The sequence below is a fragment of the Leucopleurus acutus genome (genome assembly GCF_964270905.1).
Source record: "Leucopleurus acutus genome assembly, chromosome: 11".
Classification (NCBI taxonomy): domain Eukaryota; kingdom Metazoa; phylum Chordata; class Mammalia; order Artiodactyla; family Delphinidae; genus Leucopleurus; species Leucopleurus acutus.
The window spans coordinates 7,671,011-7,694,329 of record NC_139152.1 but is presented as its reverse complement, the minus strand read 5'-3'; the positions used below and the strand labels follow the sequence as shown (position 1 = coordinate 7,694,329).

Genomic DNA, 23,319 nt, shown 5'->3' with positions numbered 1-23,319 from the left:
TCACCGGCCGAGTGTGGGGACTGTGCCACCTTCCCCAGGTGGGACCGCCTTCTCCTCCCCCTCCCCCTCCCCCCGCTCCTCCTCAGGGGACCCAGTTCCCCTCCCCAGCTTGGGGGGCTCAGCCAAATACAGGAAGAGCCGCTGAGGATGAGACTCTTCATCTGCCTCTGAAGAGGGGAGTCCCTCCAACCCCAAACTCCAGTACCAAGTGGTCCTGTCCCTCTGCTGGGGGAGACTTGGAGACAGGTCAGTGCTTGCTTTCTTTCATCTTCTCTCTGTCATCTTTAGGTACTAGTGGGTGTAGGGGGCTGAGATGGTGACTCTTGGGTTTCATTACTGGGGAAGGTAGAGTAACAACTCAGAACCTTCTGGGAAATGTGTTCTGAAGCTACTGGATTCAAGCCCTCATCTTGCTGCGGAGGCTCTGAGAAATGGGTTTCTTAGTGTTGGGGGACTAAAGGGATGGGATTCATTTGAGGTCCCTAGGGAAGTGTATGTTTTCATGCTGAGGGCAAAAGGATATCAGAAAACACCTGCATCTTCAGCACTCCATCCACACAGTGTAATAATGATGGCAAGCCACATCCCAGCCAGACTCCCGTGCCACTCTCCATCCTTGGGCCTTTTCGTGCAGAGAGTGGGCTCCCACTAAAGTCGTGGTGGCATTTGGTGGCCTGACCTTGTCTGGGGCTTTCGTTGGTATTACATTTTCTTACCTGTAACCCTAGGTCACTTAATGTCCACCGGAGCTGTTCTCTGCAGCCCACTGTGATTACTGCTCCCTTGACAAGAAAACCAGTCTGTCTCCATTCACCCTGCCTCCAGCACCAAGAGGCCACAGGGAAAATGGGGATCCCATGTCCCGAGGCAAGAAGAAAGGGTGCAGGGGAATGCCAGCCCTGGGTTGAAGTTCTTCCCTAATGTTGGCCGGGTACCACTGCCCCAGTGCCCTACACCACTCCTGTCTTGCTGACGGTTCCCCAGGAAAAAGCAGATCCTGGAGAGGAGGAGAGGAGGGTTGCTGCCCAGCCTCCTTCCAGTCTTGCATCAAAATCAGTTGACTGGGGCTTCCCTGGTGGCGCAGTGGTTGAGAGTCTGCCTGCCGATGCAGGGGACACGGGTTCGTGCCCCGGTCCGGGAAGATCCCACATGCCGCGGAGCGGCTGGGCCCGTGAGCCATGGCCGCTGAGCCTGCGCGTCCGGAGCCTGCTCTCCGCAACGGGAGAGGCCACAACAGTGAGAGGCCCGCGTACCGCAAAAAAAACAAAAAAAAAACAAACAAAAAAAATCAGTTGACTGCCAGGGAGATTTGAGCCCCCAAGGAGTTTCCTTTCAGAAAAGCACCTAATAGTCTCACCCTCTGCCTTCCTGTTCCTTGTTCAATTCTGGGTCTCTGGAACCTTGTATGTAAGTTTTCTTTCATAAGATAATAGCAGGAATCATCAAAGCCCAGACTGTCCAGAAAAGGCAAGAAAAAGGTGCCAGGAACTCCTTCTGGCTGAGCCTGGGCTGTGGGTTTAGTAGTGCTCTGCCTTTCAACCTGGGATCCCTAGCTGGGTGCCTGCTTTCCTGCCTCACCTTTAGGAAATACCTCGTCTCCTATAAGGGGCATTAGACCCCCCAGAGAGTCTAAGTGGGAGGCTTCATCTTATCTGGGTTTTGATGTTTCCTCCATCCTCTGTCTGGGCATTGGGTGGACTGAGTCTCTAAGTACATCCACTGGGTCCTGGAAGTTACCTGTTAGTCATGGTCAGTGAGACAGGGCTCTAATTCAGGTTTGTATGGCTGTGCTGTAGAATGATGTGCGTCTGTTTCTTACTTCAGGTGGATGTGGCTCTATCCACATCTGTGCAAGGTGTGGGGACAGGTACGTGTGTGCTTTTCAGACTAAGCCTCCAGTTACCTAGAACTGTGCGTTTCTGGTAGGCCTCTAAGAGCAGGTGCCCCTGTGTAGGAACGTGGAGAGGGTGCTGGTGAGAATGCCCAGCTGGGAGGAAAGGCTTGGCCTGCGCTGTCCCGTGGGAGCCCTCATGAATGGCTGCGTGAGAGTCATCCCACGCAGCAGGGCAGCCCAGTCTCAGGCTAGGACCACTTCTTCTAGGACTGATAAGAGAGCTCCATTTCGGATGTAAATAGCATGAGGATCCTTGGTTCTTAACTCTAGAACTCCCTCCCCCATTTTTTGAAAAGAGCCAGCTCTGTGGAACAGCAGACTATTTCTCACAAAGTACTTTACCAGATGCTGGAATGCTACTTGTTGAATGGCTCCGAGCGAGCTGGACCACAACACCTGCAGGTGTCTCACTGCCACACAGTGTAACTGGCCCTGCTGGGACTGAGTTTCCCTAGTTCTCCTTGCCTCCGTGGAATCAGTTAGAAGCATGTGGCTGTTGAGTTGGAGTAACTATGACTTAGAAGGTGCTACTTTCCAGATCATGTCTTATGACTAGACCTAGTTCCCCCTGAAAAATAAGGGATGATATTCCCCCATTTCTTCATCCTGGGGAGTTTACTAGTCCTGGCATTGGTCAGTCCTGGGGCGACACTCCCCCCAAAGGAAAAGTTTGAGATCCTGACATCCTGAAAACTATTGAGAACTCAGTGCGGGTGTAAACCACTGCAAGTTCGCTACTTCCAGGCTTACCTGGATGGTCTGTCCATTTTCTAATTTTCAATTTCTAATATTCTCCTTTTTTTCTCATTCAAAGATGGTAATTGCTATACTTACATAACACTAGCGCTTTAAAAATTTTAACTCAAGGTAATCCTCCCAACCACCCTATGTAGGTACGGTTATCACCTCTGTTTTCCAATGGAGAAACTACAACACAGAGAGGTTAAGTAACTTGCCTGAGGTTGCACAGCCAGTAGGTAGTAAAGCCAGGATTGAAACCCAGGCAGCCTGGCTGGTAATCGGTAATGTGGCAGACTTAGCCACTGCTCTATTAGTTTCTGCGTTATGTACAGAGCAGGAAGTTATTATTCCTTAATGTCTGACCTTGGCACCATACAGAGAACGATTACTGACCTTTCAGAGAACATGGGAAGAAAACTGTGCCTATTATTTTGGGTCTTACATGTCTCACCCAGGATCAGCCCCCGCCCCCCCCCCCAACATAGAATGTCTTTCTGTTCTCTGCCTTTCTCCCAATAGTGTGGTGTTCATTAGACGTTCCATGGATGTGATGGAGCCTGCCCTTTGGCTGCCTTTCCCAGTTTCTATGGGTATTTCCTTTCAGTCTTCCAGCTTGAAGAGAAGAATGTAGCCTGACTCAGGTTCTGCCCCAGCCCAGTGGCACGAGGCCCACCTGCTGGGTAACTAGGTTGGTTGGACTGAGAAATGGAAGTACCTTTTGTGTGCCTTTCTAATAATAGCCCTGAACATTAGCCGGATGCCATTATTTTGGGGAGTGTGGCATGTGGGGCAGCCACTGGCTCTTTAAGCTTCTTTCACGTGCCTCCAGGCATGAAGCTTGGACAGTGTTTATGACTGCATCCCTTTTATTGATAGGGGGAAACTGAGGCAGGAAGATTTCAGGGAGCAAGGGGTGGTTCGGGACCTTTAGTGAGTTAATGTCAAGGTTCGGAATAGAATCAAGGAACCTCATTCTCTGAGGTTCCACACACTGGGCTGCCCTTCAAGAACGGGGAAGCGATGGGGGTGAGGAAATGGGATGGGTTTAGGGAGAATGGTGCTGAAAGATCACAAGGATCTTTCGCTGCGTCTATCGGAAGATATTTTGAGTGCTGGGGCGGTATCTGGAGGGCTGGCTGGGAGGGTGCTGGAGAAAGGTTAAATTTAACCTCAGTGTCCTAACCTGGTACTGGGGAAGTGCTAGGGAAGGGCATAGAACAAGTAGGAAAAGGCCAAGGGTGCTTCGCTTTCCGGAATTCACGGTGATTGGCACTGCCAAATGGGTTCTGTAAACCACGTTGATTGTACGCTCATGTCCCTCCCTGTCCAATGTCTGGAGAGTTTCAAATGAAATGTGCCCTGAAGGCTTCTGTGTACTTAAGGTGAGACTTCCCAAGGAGCTTTGGCGGGAGACAATAGGGAATAGGGTAAAATTCTTTACAGACCCAGGAGAACCCTGGTCATCGTGAACCCGCTCATCGCCATGTCACCGTTCAGCTGGGATAACCCAGCTACAGGACCAGGTGGCTGCCCATCGCACCCTGCTTTACCCCAGAAGCTGTGCTGCTTTGACTTAGTAAAGAGCTAGGAGGTCTGAGGCTTCCTGGAATGCTTAAATGTCCCTATTAGTTTCCAAGTTTCCGTGGTTTTAGGGCAAGATGGTGGTGGTGGGATGGCAAGGAGAGTGGTGGGGAGAGGAGCTAAGGATAAAGGGGAAACCCCATCGTGGTGCTGTTTCTGAACAGGGCCTTTAACGTTTTTTCTCCTGTCAAGCAATTCTTGGGTTGCAGTTGGGTCTCACGCTGCCCAAGCCCCCGAGGCGCTAAGGTGTTTCCTTGAGCCTTCGGGAGTGGGCGTGTTGCTGGCGAGGAGCGCAGGGCAGGGGACATGCGCGTGCTTGCAGAGACTGCGTGGGTGGGGAACTTGGGGAATTGGGAGATGAGTGAGAATGCTGACCCTTCGGAGAATGTCTCCAGGGGAGAAGAGTCTCTAACTAGAAGAGGGAGCCAATAGCCTGAAAGATGTGTTGGAGGCGGAGACTGGGGTAGGCAGGCTTATCTGCGATTGAGCTTCTAACTACAAAGTGTGTGGATGTGTGTGTAGTTGTATGTAACGCTGGTGCGTATTATCTGGGTGTGGATTTAGAGGTTATATACGGAATAGGTTTTCTGTCCAGGATTCTGAGGCATGTTAGCCTTGGACGCCTCGATGGACCCTCAGCAGGGGTCCGAGGAAGAAATCCTAGCTGGAATCTGGCCGGCTGTGCAGGCACGAGCCGGTCAGGCAGCAAGCGCTTGGGGGGTGGCTGGCATCGACCCCAGGGGAGAGCCAAATGGCTACCAAGTGGTTCCTGCCAGCCTTTCCAGATTCTGCGATACAGATCTCACCCACCGTTCTTCACCTTCCCCCACCGAGACGTCACTCTAGCTGCACCTCTCCGCCTGCAAGAGCGCCCAGGCTGCGTGGGTGGCAGCCGGGCGTGCAGACAGCAGGCGTGGGCGGGTTGGCAGCGTCAGGAGTTTGCATGGAGGTGCAGCGAGCGTGCGTGCCAGGCCGGGAAGGAAGGAGAGAGGAGGAGGGCGGGAGAAGGGGAGCTAGCCCTTAGCCCCAGAGTGGTTATTTTTAGCCCGGCGATCTGATTGTTACCGGTGAGCGCGCAGCTGGGTGTCTCCCTGGCTCAGTGCAGCAGGGCAGGCCGAGAGGTGGGAGGGCCTTGCCAATGACTTCTTCCTGGTGTCGGTGTCTGTGGGCGGGAGCTCGCCAGGGGAAGCTTTAAAGGTGCCAGGGCAGCTGTGCTCGGGCTCCGTTCGCTCTGTGTGTGACTCTGTGCCCTATGGGTAACGTTATGCCGTGTGTCTCATTGTGATCTCTGGACGTGAGCCACTGTTGATGTGTCCGTCTTGCATCTGTGCGTGGCGGGTTGTCACATGTAACTTATGTTGGGAAGTATGTAATATGCCTCGTGTGCGCGCGTATGTGGGATAAAGAAGGTGAGCACCGGTATGGAACTGACGCGAAACATCTTTAAAAGTGTTGGTGTGCGCTTCATGAGTGTACACTTGTGTTTACTCTGTTTTTCTTTGCACATTCACCCGTGCTATCTATCTGTGGTGGTTGAATGTAAATATAATAAGCATCACGTAATTGGGAATAGACTTTAGCTGATTTTACGTATTTATTTTATTTTTAAAATTTATTTCTACATAGTTTAAAAAAATTATGTTATAGGGCTTTAAGTGAGAAGAATTGAGGGAATAGCTCAGTTTGGTGGGCGGTTTGATCTCCTTTTTAGTCCTGTGCGAAGGGAGAGGCCTCTTGGCCATGTTCCACGTGAAGATGTAGAATAAGTACCAGTCTATCACCTGGTAGGTAGCTGGTGACATATCCGTTTGGGGGTTCTGGTAACACCTGGTCGAGGGCTATCCCAGGGGAGGAGTCTTCTACAGGAATTAGAGTGGGAAGAACCTCTCCTTCCCTTAAAGCCCTAGGATTTGTCTGTTACCTGCCACCAGTAACCACAGGTAATATTTGTGTATTCTGTTTTCCTCTTCTCTGCAGAACCCAGAAGTACCATGGCTTCTGACCTAGAGAGTAGCCTCACCTCCATAGACTGGCTCCCCCAGCTGACCCTCCGGGCTACCATTGAGAAGCTTGGGAGTGCCTCCCAGGCTGGGCCTCCAGGCAGCAGCCGCAAGTGTCCACCAGGCTCACCCACAGATCCTAACGCCACCCTGAGCAAAGATGAGGCAGCTGTCCACCAGGATGGCAAACCCCGATACAGCTACGCCACCCTCATCACCTATGCCATCAACTCCTCTCCAGCCAAGAAGATGACCCTCAGTGAGATTTACCGCTGGATCTGTGATAACTTCCCCTATTACAAGAATGCTGGCATTGGTTGGAAGGTGGGACGGCTTCTATACCCTGAGATGATTCTTAGCCTTGACAACCTTTTCCTCTACTTTTATTTCTTCCTATAACCTGGTCCAGTTCACTCTGAGCGTCTCAGAGTTGTGTGAACTTAAAAATCTCAGATCTCCCATCCGTCACTTTTTTTTCCAGAGTTGAACAACTTCCGTAAGGTGTATCGGGGACACGCCAGGGATACCGAGCCACTAAGTATAGTTATGGGGGCAACAGGATGCTGACGCTTATCAGACCGTCTTATCCTCTGGTTCATTTCACAGATATTTATTGCCACTCTGCTCTGTTGAAGTCACGTGCAGAGCGTGGCGTTGCTCCATCCTACCTAGAGGTAGCATCTCATCAGGTTTGCAGAGCTTCATTCCACATAGTCAGCATTTTTTGAAAAATTGTGTACGAAGAAAAAGAATAATATAATTAGGTTCTTCCCCAACAGCTCATCCACCATGCAAGGAAGGAGAGGATAAGTTGTTTGGCTGGAGATAAAGGAAAAAGGGGCCTCCTCTTCCAAGCAAAGAAGGAAGACTGATGTTCTCAGTCCTTTGGAGCAATCACTCTCTTGCCAGTTGTTGAGTAGGAATGGGGATTTAATGTAGGTCTGTCACTCTGTAAATCACCGTCTGACATATAGACCAGATGATGAGCTGGAGACTGTTGAAAGCATTTAGTGTTTCCTTTAGAAATATGTTCCTGCTAGCTGCCATAGCCTCCACCCACCTCATCCAAGACATGTAGCAACAATATTTCTTTCCTCCAAGTGTGACCATTCCATGGGCTGTTGAGAAGACAAAGGCAAAGTGTGCCTTGTTTCACTCATAATTTATATTTTGTTATCATTCACATCATCAGTTTTTGCTTTTTTTTTTTTTTTCCCTTGGCCACACCACTCAACTTGTATGATCTTAGTTCCCCGAGTAGGGATCAAACCCACGCCCTTGGCAGCGAAAGCTCGAGTCCTAACCACTGGACCGCTGGGGAATTCCCACATCATCAGCTTTAAAACATTGTTCTTTCACGACTGATGGAATGAATTAAGCAACTGGGCAGATGTGATTTTTTTTTAATTGAAGTATAGTTGCTGTACAATATAATGTAAGTTATAGGTGTACAGTATAGTGACTCACAATTTTTAAAGGTTATACTCCATTTATAGTTATTACAAAATATTGACTGTATCTCCCATATTGTACAATATAGCCTTACGGCTTATTTTATACACAATAGCTTGTACCTCTTACTCCCCTATTCCTATATTGCCCCTACTCCCCTCTCCCCACTAATAACCACTAGTTTGTCCTCTATATCTGTGAATTTGCTTCTTTGTTGTTTTATTCCCTAGTTTGTTGTATTTTTCAGATTCCACATGTTAGCGATATCGTACAGTATTTGTCTTTCTCTGTCTGACTTATTCCACTAAGCGTAATGCTCTCCAAGTCCATCCATGTTGCTACAGATGCAAAATTTCATTCTTTACTATGGCTGAGTAGTATTCTGGTGTGTGTGTGTGTGTGTGTGTGTGTGTGTGTGTGTGTGTGTGCACACACCCCACATCGTCTTTATCCATTCATCTATTGATGGACACTTAGGTTTGGGCAGATGTGATTTTGAGGCATTTATATAGAGGCACTTATATACCTGTTGTTAGTTAGGTGGAAAGATGGAAAAACTATGTAACCAGCTTTCTAGAAGCACCTGATAGTCAAATTTACAGCCATTACCTCTCATCAATTTAATTGCTTCCGTTTTCTCATCTCATTGCTCTTGCTATCTGGTAGGTAATTTCCTCCATCAGTGTAGTTAAGAGGTGCTTTGTTCACCCTGATACTTGAACTTCAGTGTGTGTTATATCCCTTTGTGTCCCTCCGTGCACTACTGGAAAATTTTCTGCTTTGCACGATGCTCAAATCTAACTTGCTTCTCTGCTCCCCCAGAATTCAATTCGGCACAACCTTTCTCTCAACAAGTGTTTCCGGAAGGTGCCCAGACCTCGGGATGATCCTGGGAAGGTGAGATTCTGCTGTAAGCGGTGAAGGGAGGGGAGGGAGGAGGGAGAAGTAGTTGACAGCTTAGAGTCCTATGGCTGTTTTAATTACCCAGAAGAGGAAATCATGTTAATTAGAGAAGCAGCTTTATTGTTTTCCTCAAAGGAAGAGCTTGGTTATCAAGCTGGTGGGTCCCCATGAGAGTGAATGACTAAGGAAGACTGAAATTTTTTTTAAATAGAAATATTTATTTAAAAAATGGACCTTGATGCCCCCTTTTTTGTGCATGGTGCTCTTTCTAGATGTAAAAGGTGGGCTTAATAACCTTTGTAGGAGTTTTTCTGTATAAGAATCCCATGACTTTACCTTCAGAAGGGAGAAGGGATCGATCATCCTCTTTGTTTGACAGCTGTGGAAGCTGAAGTCCAAGAGAGTTTTGCCTCAGATCACGTGGAAGGGAAGGGTTGGTCTGGACATTTCCAGCTCTTTGAACTAGATGCTGTGTTCTGTCCCTCTAGAATGATCGAGGCCTCAGTGGGCTGTTAGGACAAATTTAGTCCTCAAAAATAGCTGGTACCCTCAGGATTACAGTCCTGTGAATTTACAGTCATTTTTCTTTTCTTTCTTTTTTTTAAGGTTCCAGATAGATGATCTTCTTTAATGTTAATGTTATTTATTTATTTTTTTAAATTGAAGTATAGTTGAATTTCAGTCCAGTTATATTTTAAAAAATATAACTCTTATTTTATGTGAAAATCCCTTCAAATGTCTACTTTTCCAAAGGTGGGAATTTCCGTATATAATGTTTTTTTTTTTCTTTATGGGGATGGGTTCTTCTTCTAGGGCTCTTATTGGACAATCGATACCTGCCCTGACATCTCCCGAAAGAGAAGACATCCTCCCGATGATGATGTAAGTCTCCACCTCAATGAGATGCCATTTATGAGCCAGCTGCTCCTTCCACATCTTTGCCTGCTTTTTCAGTCATTTCCTAAATTTGGGGCCAAGGTCAAATACCAGCAGGTGTGGAACCATTGGTCTTGGGAGGATGTTTAGCATCTGCTTATAGATTTCTCTTCTTTCACAACCCTCAGCTATCCCAGGACTCACCAGAACAGGAGGCAAGCAAGAGCCCACGGGGAGGCGTTCCAGGGAGTGGAGAAGCCTCACTGCCTCCCGAGGGGAATCCTCAGATGCCACTTCAGAGCCCCACATCTATCGCCAGCTACAGCCAGGTAGGAGGTGGAGGTGGCAGGGGATATAGGGATGGATGGATGGATGGATGGATGGATGGATGGATGGTTGAATAGATTCATATATCTGTTGGTTCAAAATTATGTGTTGAGTATCTGTGCTATGGTAGGCAGATAAATTGGGAAAGAAGGAGAAAGGGAAAGAGGGAAGCTGAGAGAGAGATGGAGAGAGAGAGAGACGACAAAGTTTTAAGAAAGATCAGAAAAAAAGTGGTGAGAAGACAAGAAAGAGAGCCAGAAAGGTTATGAGAAAGGAAAGATGACTATGGATGTGGCACAGGAGAAGGGCGAGAAGCCACAGCAAGATAGGAACGAATGAGGAGCGAAGGAGAAAATGACGCTCATTCACTGAGAAGGTGGGAGAGGATGAAGGGGGCAGGCAGAGAGCTTGGTGTCCACCAAGGGGTTGTGTTGGTCCCTCACGTAGGACATGCATCGAGTCTTTCTTACCTCCTTCTGCAGGGCACAGGGTCTGTGGATGGCGGAGCAGTGGCAGCAGGGGCTCCAGGCCGAGAGAGCACCGAGGGTCCCCCTCCCCTGTACAACACCAACCATGACTTCAAATTCTCCTACTCAGAGATCAATTTTCAGGATCTAAGCTGGTCCTTCCGCAACCTCTACAAATCCATGCTGGAGAAGTCCTCTTCCTCCTCTCAGCATGGTGAGTCTGGAGTGGGGAGGGGAGCAGAGACGTCCTTGGGTTTTTGAACAGATGGGGACATTCTCTTCTTTCCCTCTTTTTCTTACTTGTAACACAAGGAGAGGTTGATCACTGGTCAGGGAAAGCATGTCATGAGCCACAACTGTGTGGAGTCAGAGCTCTTCTGGCTTAGTTCTGAAGGACAGCTGTTTCAAGAGGCGAGCTGGGTCATTAGTTTCAGTAAGTGAGTTGGGGGAATCCCCCATCTGTTCGAACTAAGGGCCATGATTTTATGGCTGCCAGCAAGTCATTCTGAGGATGGCCACTAGGGGACAGCAGTAGTTTCCTTTTCCTAAGAATCCCTGCGTTTCACTGTGAGAACAATTTAATTTTATTTTTTAACGTATTTATGTTAATTTTTATTAGGAACAATTTCAAACAGATGCAAAAATAGAGAAAATAGTATAATAAACCCTCATGTTTTCCTTGCCAAACTTTACCAGTTACCGATATGTTAAGCTTGTTTTGTTTAGCACCCAGCTTTTCTTTTAAATGGAGGAATTTAATGCACATCATTCTACTTGCAAATACTGGTTCAGTATGCATCCTTAATGATGAAGACTTTTCTTTTAGTTATGCATTGCCATGATGACTCCTAACACAGTAAATAATGCTTCCTTAATATCAGTTTATATCTCATCCATACTCAAATTTCCCAAATTACCATATGAGAATGATTTGAAGCCGTTATTGAGAGACTTTTTTTTTTTTTTTTTTTTGCGGTACGCGGGCCTCTCACTGCTGTGGCCTCTCCCGTTGCGGAGCACGGGCTCCGGACGCGCAGGCTCAGCGGCCATGGCTCACGGGCCCAGCCGCTCCGCGGCATGTGGGATCTTCCCGGACCGGGGCACGAACCCGTGTCCCCTGCATCGGCAGGCGGACTCTCACCCACTGCGCCACCAGGGAAGCCCCTATTGGGAGACTTTTTGAGAGATTGTCTGTTCAGTGCTCTGTGATTCCTGTTTCTTAAATTTTTATTTTTTATTTTATTTTTACTTTGTATTTTTTTGCCACACCACATCGCTTGCGGGATCTTAATTCCCCGACCGGGGTTTGAACCCACGCCCCCTGCAGTGGAAGCGCGGAGTCCTAACCGTTGGACCACCAGGGAATTCCCCTAAATTTTTAAAAAGAATTTAGAGGGAGGGATGAAGTCAGGACTTTAGGTGAATCATGAGATCTTGTTCTGTCCAGTGGCCTTGGATAGGCGGCCGGAGATTAATGGAATGATAAAAAGTGGTTAGGGGCTTCCCTGGTGGCGCAGTGGTTGAGAGTCCGCCTGCCAATGTAGGGGACACGGGTTCGTACCCCGGTCCGGGAGGATCCCACATGCCGCGGAGCGGCTGGGCCCGTGAGCCATGGCCGCTGAGCCTGCGCGTCCGGAGCCCGTGCTCCGCAACGGGAGAGGCCACAACAGTGAGAGGCCCACGTACCGCAAAAAAAAAAAAGTGGTTAGGAGTCACTTTGGGGAAAATTGTCTTAATTGTCATTAATTGTCTTTTATATCCCAGGGGATTCCTATCTAGAGTTGTGTTGCTAGATTGCAGCATTCGCTTGAGAAATGAGTCCAACTCAGGTGATTTGGTTGATTGGAAGTAGGGAGCTTGGAGGGCTCCCAGAAACAAAGGGAAAAAATTAGATGGAGCAAGGACAGCAGAGAGTTCACTCAAGTTTAATCACGGCTAAAGGCTGAAAGCGCGGGTCTCCATCTCGAGCTCTTCCCTGCCCCATCTGTTTGAGAAATTCATCCGTCCCCACTCTACTGCGTACCCAGACTTCGTTTTTCGTAGTGACTGCAAGAGGCAGAAGCGTGTAGGACAATAAGGAAAAGGACAGAACAGAGGCCCATGGCTTTGTTTTATATATAATTTGCTTTTGGAACTTTACCTGATGTCCGATGTCTTTTGAAACTGTGATTCCAGGACTACATCCCAGATCCTTGAAAAATAGCATGAAAAGGTGCATGCTGACCTTTTGGCTAAAATTTCAGCGGTTGTCGGTGCTGTCGAGGGCCTCCGTCTGTCGGTTATCCCTGCCGGGGCGGGGGAGGAAGGGGGCCCAGGGGACCCTGCTGTCCCAGAACGTCCCGTCTCCAGCCAGTGGACGTCCTGAGCGATGCGTTGCCCCGCTCACGTACCCGCTTCCCCCCCCCCGCCCCCGCCCCTCCCCGCAGGCTTTTCGTCTCTCCTGGGGGACCTGCCGCCCTCTAACAACTACTACATGTACCAGCAGCCGCCGCCGCCGCCTCCGCCTCCGCCGCCGCCTCCGCAGCCGCAGCCGCAGCCGCAGCCGCAGCCGCAGCAGGCACCCGCCCAGGGCCCCTCCAATGTGGGCGGTGCGCCCCCCCTGCACACCCCAAGCCCAGATGGTTGTGCCCCACCAGGGGGGAAGCAAGCGGGGGCCGAGGGCTACGGGCCGCCCCCTGTGATGGCCATGCACCCACCCCCGCTGCAGCACAGCGGCTACCACCCTCATCAGCACCATCCCCCCACCCACCCTGCCCAGCCGCCGCCGCCGCCGCCGCCGCCGCCGCCACAGGCACAAGGCCAGGCTCCCATCAACAGCACTGGCTTTGGTGAGTAGGGAGGGTGCAGGGAGACCCTAGAGGACTGCGGGTTGAGCCCCCTGTTCTGACGCTGGCAGGAGGTGCGGCTGGTTAGGAAGTTTAACAGTGGGTCTTGTAGCCTCTCTCCCATGAGAGCTCGTCTGAGCCACAGAGGTTGCTGCTTGGAGCTCTGTATCAGAGAATTCTTGGATAAATTGGGATGGTTTTCCATATTCTTTTGCCCATGAGCTTGGCTGTCTGTAATTAAAGCATCGATAGCTTTGTTTGTCCTAAATCTCCAGGGAGGGAGAGTCCAAAATTATCTCGGTCATGCAGCTGATAACCTACGTAGATGCAAGAATCTTGCATTCAGTAGTCAGTCTGCTGTCAGTTAGCGGCTCTCTTGCCCCTCACTCTGTCTCATTACCACGCCCCCCTCTTTACAGCCTTTCCTCCTGACTGGTGCTCCAATATTGACTCCTTAAAGGAAAGCTTCAAGATGGTGAACCGGCTCAACTGGTCCAGCATTGAGCAGTCACAGTTCTCAGGTTAGTGATCAAAGGATGGTGCCTGGAGGGAAGAGGAATATAGCGGAAGTGGAAAAACCCAATGGAAACCAGAACCAGGAGGGGATGGTTAAGTGAAGCTTGAGGATGGAGGATTTCATGTTACACAAGGTGGATAATATTGATGCTCTCTTCAAGTTAGTTTTAATTAATTTCTGCCTTAATGCAAAATACGACGGTGGTTTATTCCACTGAGTTTTATCTTCAGGAGAACAAGACTCTCAGGAATTCATCACCCTGGACCACTATTTTGTAGTTTTGTCACCATTTACTGACACTGTGACCACGGCTAATTCACTCAGTCACTTTGAAACTTATCCATCAGGAAGATGGAAATTATAATAAGAATTTACTAAGGAACCAAACGTAAAATAGCTAGCTAGTGGGAAGCAGCCGCATAGCACGGGGAGATCAGCTCGGTGCTTTGTGACCACCTAGAGGGCTGGGATAGGGAGGGTGGGAGGGAGACGCAAGAGGGAGGGGATATGGGGATATATGTATACGTATAGCTGATTCACTCTGTTATACAGCAGAAACTAACACAACATGGTAAAGCAATTATACTCCAACAAAGATGTTAAAAAAAATTAAAAAAAAGAAAAGAATTTAGTAAGGAAGAAATGGAATGAGAGTTTGAAAATGTAGGACTCTAACGGATGTCAATTATTGGTAGCGCATATAATCAGCAGTGTTGATTGGCCGTGTAGTCGGAGCAGTGAGTTGGGCATAGAGCCGCTAGGGGCATTGGGGCGTCTGCAAGGCTAGCCTTTCTCGCTGCTCTGTTTGCAGAGCTGATGGAGAGTCTGCGGCAGGCAGAGCAGAAGAACTGGAGCCTGGACCAGCATCACATTGCCAATCTGTGTGACTCCCTCAACCACTTCCTCACTCAGACTGGTCACGTGCCCCCACAGGGGGGCTCCCACCGGCCACCCGCCCCCGCCCGCATTGCTGATTCCTGTGCCCTCACTAGTGGCAAGCAGGAGCCAGCCATGAACCAAGGTACCACACAAAGCAGGCTGCCAAGGAGGTGGAGACTGGATGATGTAAAGGAAGGGGGACGAGAAGGGCAGAAGGGAACTGAGAAACATCAGCTTATGAGCAGTGATCCAAATGCCAAAGAAATAGACCGTATGATTCCTTTTAGATCTTGATCTGGGAGGTCAGGGTTACTGAAGAAAAGGGAGGAGAAAGTCCCTGTTCCAAATTTGTGTCTCAGTAACCCTTCCCTGGATTGTAATTAGGTGGAGTTGTGATTCTCTACAGTTATATGGTCTTCAAACTGGTGAAGTAAGAGTCAATGATCACAGTTCTATATTTGTCATCCTTCTGATAACTGTGATATTGAACTCCACTAGTATCGGGTCCCTTTGTGCCCTAAGTGGTGAGGACTGATAGCTTCTGCAGAAAGCCTTGATGCCCACAGGAGCTACAGAACAGAGCAGGGAAGGGAGAAGAGATGAAGGGGAGGAAGAGTACTTTTTTCTCCCTCTCTGTCTGACTCTGCTTCCTTGAATACGATGGTCCCACTCACTTAACTCTTGTCTTGCTTTGGCAGTGAACTCTTATGTGCACCCTCAAGCCCCCCACCTCTACCCGGGTCCATCACCAATGTACCCACTTGCCACCCAGGACTCAGCAGGATACAATCGCCCAGGTAAGAACCAGGAAGCTTGTTTCACCACCAGCGAGTCGTTTGGCTTTCCTATGGCTCCGAACCTGCATTCTTGGCTCTTTTGCCTGCACCTGCCGGGAGGGGGTGAGCCTTCCTGATTCTCAAGGCTGGAGGGTGGTCCACCTGCTGGGGAGGTGTATGTCATGGGAGACTAAAGAAGACCGACTTACTTTAAAATGAGCTCGTGCCTGCAGTGATGAAAGGAAGTAGAAGCATGGCTATAAACAAAAGATAGACGTGTAGAACATTTATGCCTGGCTTCGGAATCTAAGTGGGAGGTACACTCAGACAAATGACATGAACGTGTTATGCAAATGTACCTGCTTTGTGCCCACATCTGCTTTCCTGTCTTCCTGACCTCTAGTATCAGGGTTCTGGGACTGAACTACCTCTGATGGTGAGAGTAGGTGGGGAGACCCTAAATTGCCATAAATACTACAGAACGAACAGATCCTTCACCTTTAAATGCATTTGAGAAAAATCACTGTTATCATGCTGCCTAACCACAGTGTTTTCAATTTTGGAGGTGATGTTCATCTTTGTCCAAGTATTCCTTTTCCGTGCGATTTATATGCAAATTTCTGTATTGCTATTTCATGTAATAGTATATTCTGTATGTTTTTTTGTCATTATTATGTAGTCTTCCTAAGTATAATTTTTTTTTCTTTTTTTTTTGTTTTTTGGCCGCGCATCGTGGCTTGCGGGATCTTAGTTCCCCGACCAGGTATCACACCCGGGCCCTTGGCAGTGAAAGCGCAAAGCCCTAACCACTGGACCGCCAGGGAAGTCCCCATGAGTATAATTTTTAATGGCTGCATACTGTGACATTGCCATGTGGCCTAGTTTACTCTGAGTCTTTCCTGAGATCTCACTGAAGTGGTGGCCGGAAACAAAAATAACTCTGGACTGATAAGGACCATAGTTTCCCCAGACCTTCCCCATGGTGGTGTTTGGGGTTGACCACCATCCGTCAAGATAGATAGAACGGCTTCCCATCCACTCTCCTTTTAATCTCCTTCTCTCTTCCCACAGCACACCACATGGTCCCTCGGCCGCCAGTTCCACCTCCTGGGGCCAATGAGGAGATCCCCGATGACTTCGACTGGGACTTGATTACCTAGTGCATCTGAGAGCCTGGCCATCAGCCCAGGGCTGGGTGGTGAAGTCTGGCAGTGGGGAAAGCACAGTCCCAGCCCATCCCTTCCGCCCTTGCCTGTATATAGATATATATCCTCTTTTTTTTTTTCTTTCTCTGCCAGAGAAGCCACCGCAAGATGCTGCCGAAGATAACCCCCTCTTTTCTGCCTCATTCTTCCTCTTCCTTCTTGTTTTTTTCCTAATTCTTTTATTATTATTCTTATTATATTATTATTATTATTATTGGTTATATGCTGTCTCCGGTCTCCTGTCCCTCCACCATGGACCACGTCCACCTCTTGCTAATTTAAAATCATCTGGCTGGAAGGTGAGGCCATGAGAGCCGCAGAGAAGGGTCTCAAACTTTGATTTCCTTTTCATTTTGGGAAAGTCAGCGCTAGTCCCACCTTTCAGCCCCACGTTGTTTTCTGTGGATATCCGTTGGATCCAGGACTGGAGAAGCCACGTTATCGAGTAGAAGGGATCTAAAACACCGCTTGGCAACCATGAATTTGCAGGTTTTACTCAATGGTGCTAATTTTGTCCTCTGAGCTCTTCCTTGTCCCTTTATCTCTCCAATCCTATTTCTGCTGACCCTCATTCCCCATCAAGGGTGAGCGTGATGGTAGTGGCAATAAAATCCTAGTGGAATAGGAGGTCTGGGTTGGGTCGGGTAGAATATCATAGAGGGATGATGGAATATAAAACAGTCAGAAATTGCGTCTGTGCTACTCTGTCAGATAAACTGCCATTGGCTTATTCCTGGCCTGTTCTCTGTAGGAGACAGAGTCGGGCTTAGCCAGAGCTCTGCTTCTCTGGTGGAAATGAGGACAACTCTTCAGCGTCGGTTCAGCTTTTTGGAGATGGTTTCAGTTGAACCATTTTGACTTTTTAAACATCATTTTCTCTGGAAATCAACTGTGGCTTTTATTTGCATTTACCAGTTATCCTTTCACCCCCTTATCTCATTCAGCAAATATTATTTTGTCCTCCTTTAGTTGTCTACTCATCTCTTCCACCCATGGTATTTTCTTCCCCCATTTTCTGGCATTCTCAAGAAAGGAGAGTAACCCATTACTCCTTGTAGTCTCACCACAGCCTAGGGCAAGACGGGAATCTCTTTCCCACCCATCATAGCAGAACCAAACCTACAGTACTGGTGGCAGGAGGGTGCGGGGAGGAGAGGGGAGCTGGCGTAGACGTGGGTGGAGAATATTTCAGTTATTTAACAATGTAGGCAAATGCTTCTCTTGGAATCCAGATCATTGGGGCTGAGGCTTTTGCAATCAGGCTTTTGGGGGGTGAAGGGAAATTGGTAGAGGGGAATAAGTAACCTAAAGCAAAGAGTTCCATGAGGGCCAAGGGAGACCGCCCCTGCCCAGAGAAAGGTACAGGGATAACTTAACCTCCTTTAACAAAGAGTGGCCATGATTTATTGCTGCAAAGTACTTAGTGTATATTTGATATTAATCATTGAATCTTAGTCATGAGAGGGAAGAACAATTTTACTTCTGTTTTTATTTTGCTGAATGTTCACTTTCTCAAAGCTGCAGGACAAAATGTACCGAATGGACAAGGCCACTCTCTCTGTGATTTCTGCTTTGTGTTCATATTCTTTTATTTACCCATGCTTTCTGCTCTCCTGCTTGTCCCCCTCATCCGCCCCTTCCTTTCTTGTAAGGGATGCTATATGAGTTTGTTGAAGACGTCCAGTGAGGCTGAAGTCAGGGGGCAAGAAAGGGCAGTTAACTAAACAGCACTTTATTTCTTTGAAGTTCTTTGTAAGAAGTAGGGGTGTGAGTGGTGTGAATCCCCCATGGTGTCGGAGGGCAGTTAGTGGGGTTGAAGTATGCCGTAAGATTTCCCCTTGGGGAAGGGAGAATTTCTCTTGAGGGTGGTGACACGCCTTTGCCCAGTGTCCTTATCTGAGGCGTGTCTTCCTTACCCTTCCAGTCAAGGTGCCTCCTACATACAACGTCCCATCTGTTCTCCCTCAGATTCCCCCTTGACAAATCATCACTCTTTTCTAAACCCCTTTTCTACCCAGATCCATACAGGATTTGCAAGGGTAGACTAAATCAGACATGTAAATGTCTCTTGTTTATATTTCATCTGTGTCTTCTGAAAACGAGGGTCATTAAGAACTCTGGCAGGCAGCCGGAGTAACTGAAGTCTGGGGCTAGGGCTGGAGATTGGCCGTCAGGCCTTCTGGGATTTTAGCTCCTCTCCACTAACCTGACCCTCTTTGGGCCTCGGTTTCCCCTACCCTCCATGAAATGGAAAGAATCCTACTTTGTCTTGTTGGTCCAGCGTTGCTGGCCGTGAAAGTTTTGTCATTGTTGTTGTCTTGGGTGATGTGTGCGAAACTGCAGGAGCTCACTGCCTAAAAGAGGAAGTAAGGGAGAAAGTGGAGGAGAGGGATGGAAGGAGCAATTCGTTGGTATTGATCCGCCCATCCCTGCCTTTCTCTCTTCAACCCCCACGTTTCTGGTTTGGTGAGTCCTTCATACCACCCATAATGCTTTGCATTGGTGCAGGCTGGGGCGGGGGGTGTATGGTCTCACAAGTTGTTGTTGTTTGCATGCTTTCTTAATAAAAAAAAAAGAATGTTTATGGTTTTATCTTCCTGGCGCTGGTCTTGAATTTGTTTTTGCCAGGGTAGGAAAAGAGAAATGTGAAAGCATTTGTCTTCTATTGCCCCTCCTCACCACCCCTCACTGGGTTTGATTAGTTGACCCTGACATTCTTGGTAAGATTGATGGGAAAAAAGAATTAAAAGCATGCCTTTAACATTCTTTTTTTCAAATGCTATTAAATATAGCGAAATACTGTTGGGAGAGGCAGTGCCCCCTTGCAGCTTGATGTGTGGGCTAAGCCATCTTGCTTGCATTCTGGGATATTGTAAAGATTAAAGATCCTACAATTTGAGGAAGACTTGGGTCCCCCTCTGGGACTCCCAGTGAACACTTACAGGTACTCGCCAGAGTTTTTCATTGGAAATGAGGGAATTCCAATGGTAGGGATTTCTTCAGAATACATTTCCAGGGTAAATAGAACTCTCAAAAGGAGTCCAGAAATGTCAACTATTGAACTATTGAATCTTTATAACTATGCCAGAATCATTCACCCTGGTATCCTATACAGTAACCCTAGAAGTTAGGGACTTATACCCAGGGTCCCATGAGAAATGTTGGGATTTCCAGAAGCCCAGCTAATCATCATTATAGTAAGCCTACAGCTACCCACTATGAGATTTATATTTGCCGTATGTTTAGAGATTATGATATATTCTGAGAGTCAAACAACTAAAAGGATCCATGAATCTCTCAGCCTTGCAAGGAGACATTCAGAAATAAAGCATTTATTCACATCAAATATATGATCAGATTAAATTGGAAGGTAGCATGGCAAATCTCACATCATGTCAGATATCATTACTGCACAACTGAAAGCATTCCTAGTGATTTGACACTTTTCCACATAGTACTTTATAACTTATTTGTAGTCCAGACCCTCCCCTCAACCACTGAACAAAGGATAGTGCCTTGTAAAGTCTAAGACATCTCATTTTCTATTTTTCAGATTAAATCACTGTACACAGATGAGGCTATGTTGTAGTACAAACAAAACCTGAAAATTTAGAGGTTTAACACATAAAACTTTATATACAGAGAAAAGTGAGGTGATGGGGGTTTAATAATGTTTTCTGAAAAAAATGAAAGAGAAAGAGAAGGGAGTTTGGAATGGGTCGACAAAGTAGAAGAAAATGTGTGATCGTGAACAAATTTAAAGGATGATGGGTAATGAATATTGGGCTGCTGAATAAACAAAAAATATGAATGTGTTTGGATAAAAATCGTCATCTTTCAAAACAAGAAGTCATTTTATCATGTCTACAAAAACTAGCAGCATAAGGTCATGACTTAGAACTATCACGGTGAATATCAGAGGAAACATCTAAAATCGTTTCAAAGGTTATCCCTGGGAAGTGGGAGTGGGAGGAAGGAGGGGCTGGGCAGAGTGGGGCAGGAAACCTGTTAGATTTCATTATAAGCCTTAGGTTCTCTTTAAGTTATGTGCATGTATTACTTTGGTAAAGATAAAGATTAATTAAAATAAAAACCCGAAGATATATCTGGTAATTACGGCATGAAAGATACACACCTACAGTCATGTTTTCTTTTAAAGTTGGATAACGTGCCCAGAGGGTACTCAGTTACATTGCAGTGAATTCAAGGATTGCTGCCCTATCCTCCACCGTCTTTCTCCTTTCATTTGAAATGAGTTTCTTGGAAAGTACCAATGTGGAGCTAGAGGAGGGGAGTAATTTGCATCTTATGAAACTATTGGTTATTAGAGGCATAAAGTCTGGAAGAAGATTTAGAGGCAGGGGAGGAATAAGGGAATTAAGGAGCTTAAGAAAAGGAATGAGAGATGATTCTATCAATAGGCAGATAGAGCAAACAGAGGGAAGAGAGAACTCCCCGAACTGTGGCTTACATACTGTTTCATGAGAAAGTCTTTAGATGCCTAAGTAGTCTGTCTTTACACAATAGATGCTTATTTAGTTGTAATAATGGAAACTCAGAATTCCTACGTCCTGTATCCAGGAGTATTCCAAGTTGCAGGCATCTGGCATTGTACTCTGCTCCAGACTCAGACTCATAACTCCTTGTTTTTATAGACTTTCTTTTTGCACTTTTTTTTTCATTTAAAACTATCACCGCCACCATCACCACAACAAAGCCATAGAATAAATGATCACCTTTCACTCAGGTAGGACTAGAAGAAATGGTTTTAATTTGAATCTGGAAGGAAATTAGAAAGAAATTTAATGATGGAAACATTTTAAAGGAGACTGCCTTTGCATTTATTTCACGTGGCTTTGTTTGAGATAGAAATAGACTAATTTTTACAATGCTTCCTAAATTTAGCATTCATCTGAAACAAGGGAGCTTGTGAAAACACTGTCTGAGCCCCACCCCCAGAGACTGATTCAGCAAGTCTGGTGGGGCTGGAGAATTTGTATTTCTATCAACTTTCCAGGTGATACCGATGCCACTAGTCTGGGACCACACTTTAAGACCCTCTGGATTGATTCTCTGACAGTTTCTGAAATCCCCTGCTCCCTATCTCTGTCGTCTTTTTAGAAATATGATGCGCTGGGTGAATGTCTAAGAACCGCTGGCTGGGTCAACTGCTCCATATTTTCACACAACTGTACTGATACTGTTTTTTTCCAAAGAGACTTTGTTTGGGGGGCAACTGGTAGAGTGTGTCAAGTCCTCACTGAAAGCTGCCTCCAGAATTCCCTGCATGGACTGTCTTGCTTTTTTCCTAAAATCTTTCCCCAGAAGGGCATAGAGGAAGGGATTGAAGCAACTATTGGCAGATGCTAAAGCAAGAGACACATGGTCCCAGGACAACAGAGCTTCCCCAAAGGGAGTTTCTGGGTCAATAAACAGTAAGAGGGTTCCAACAATGTGGTACGGAGCCCAGCAGACGAGGAAGAGAGCCACCACCACCATAGCCACTCTCAAGGTTTTGCTCCGAGACTTGGTGAAGCGGCTCCAACGCATTCGGAAGATAATGAGGCTGTAACAGGCCACCATGAGGATAAAGGGTAACAGGAAACCCAGCACTAGCCTAGTGATGGTTATTGCTACCTGGGGTGCTGGCACTTGATGGCCGTATGCAAATTGGCCTAAATCATCATCCTGGAAATCTTCCAATAGCTCCGATGTGTATGAGGAGTTGCCGGAGGCACTAGCGAAAAGGTCTAAATCAGCAGGAAGAAAAGCATCAGAGTTCTCCAGTGGGTTAGTTCTGTGATCTTCAATGGGAAAATCACTGGGGATTGTAGCTGAGAGCTCATCAGCTGGTTTAAATACATTATAATATGGATGTTGAACAGATAATCTAGCTGAATCCGTAGGGAGTGAATGTCCAGAAGTTCTTTGAGATATTTGAGAACAGAGGCCAGCAGTGGCTGCCCAGGGACAAGCATTTGTTTGTTGAGAGAAAGAATCTAACCTATCATCCATTTCTTCAGGCAGCTCAACAATGGAGTTGTCAAGAGACCCGTTTTCCAGTAGATCAAAGTTGAAGTCTGAATAATCTAATGATCTGTAGAGACCAAAATTGTAGCCACACATACTATGGTTGTCTATAGTGAATGTTTCCCGGTATATGAACACAGGTATGCACATTACAAAAGCCACCACCCAGATACATCCACAGATAGTGAAGGCTGCCCCCACGTTGCGATGATTCTGGCACCAGATTGGCTTGAGTACCAAAAGACAGCGGTCCAGGCTAATGGCGGTCAGCAGGAAGACGCTGGCAAACATGTTGAGGACAATGGTGGAGGGGATGAGCTTGCATAGGAACCAGCCGTAGGGCCAGCGTCCTTGGAGAGCCAAGTGAACCAGGGAGAAGGGCAGGGAGAGGCAGCAGAGAAAGTCAGCCAAGGTGAGATGGAGAAACCAAACGGTGCTCACACTTCGTTGCATCTTTAGGCCAGCCACCCACAGCACCAGCCCGTTGCCTGGCAATCCCAGTAGGAAAGTGAAACTGAGAATGACCATGGAGAGAATTACTTGGGGTTCATCCCAGGGCTGTGATGGTAGGTCAGTTGAATTGGTCTCAGCAGAGAAAGACTCCATTGCTAAACTTTTATAAAAATATAAACAAAAATGTTAAAACTAACTTAAAAAAGTGCATATTCTTAGAATTCTAACCTCCCCACATAAAGATGTAGGGTCACAAAGACCCTCACACTGTTTTAGTTTTATTTTCTGACTTCACATTGGATTACACAGAAACATTCTCTGAAAGACAATCTAAAATCTACTGTATTGACATAGAGAACAGACCTGTGGTTGCCAAAGGGGGTGGTGGGGGAG

The 23,319-nt window shown here is 47.2% G+C and overlaps 2 protein-coding genes across 3 annotated transcripts; one reads left to right on the top strand and one right to left on the bottom strand.

The window, feature by feature from the left end:
- The first annotated feature begins 137 nt into the window (after positions 1-137).
- FOXJ2 (forkhead box J2) lies at positions 138-17,645 on the top strand. Of its 2 annotated transcripts, none has more exons than XM_082850486.1 (11): positions 138-246; positions 6,194-6,540; positions 8,491-8,565; positions 9,385-9,453; positions 9,636-9,776; positions 10,257-10,455; positions 12,668-13,069; positions 13,486-13,587; positions 14,395-14,604; positions 15,161-15,259; positions 16,310-17,645. In XM_082850486.1, exons 2-11 carry the CDS (start codon positions 6,208-6,210, stop codon positions 16,396-16,398), a joined length of 1,719 nt encoding a protein of 572 aa, XP_082706612.1. In that variant the 5' UTR covers positions 138-246; positions 6,194-6,207; the 3' UTR covers positions 16,399-17,645. The 2 variants fall into 2 exon arrangements, with proteins under 2 accessions (XP_082706612.1, XP_082706613.1); XM_082850487.1 differs by lacking the exon at positions 138-246 and adding an exon at positions 5,270-5,283.
- A 3,937-nt stretch (positions 17,646-21,582) lies between these two features.
- Positions 21,583-23,086, bottom strand: C3AR1 (complement C3a receptor 1). The gene has a single exon (XM_082850243.1). The coding sequence runs from the start codon at positions 23,077-23,079 to the stop codon at positions 21,625-21,627; it is 1,455 nt and encodes a 484-aa protein (XP_082706369.1). The 5' UTR covers positions 23,080-23,086; the 3' UTR covers positions 21,583-21,624.
- Positions 23,087-23,319: the final 233 nt, after the last annotated feature.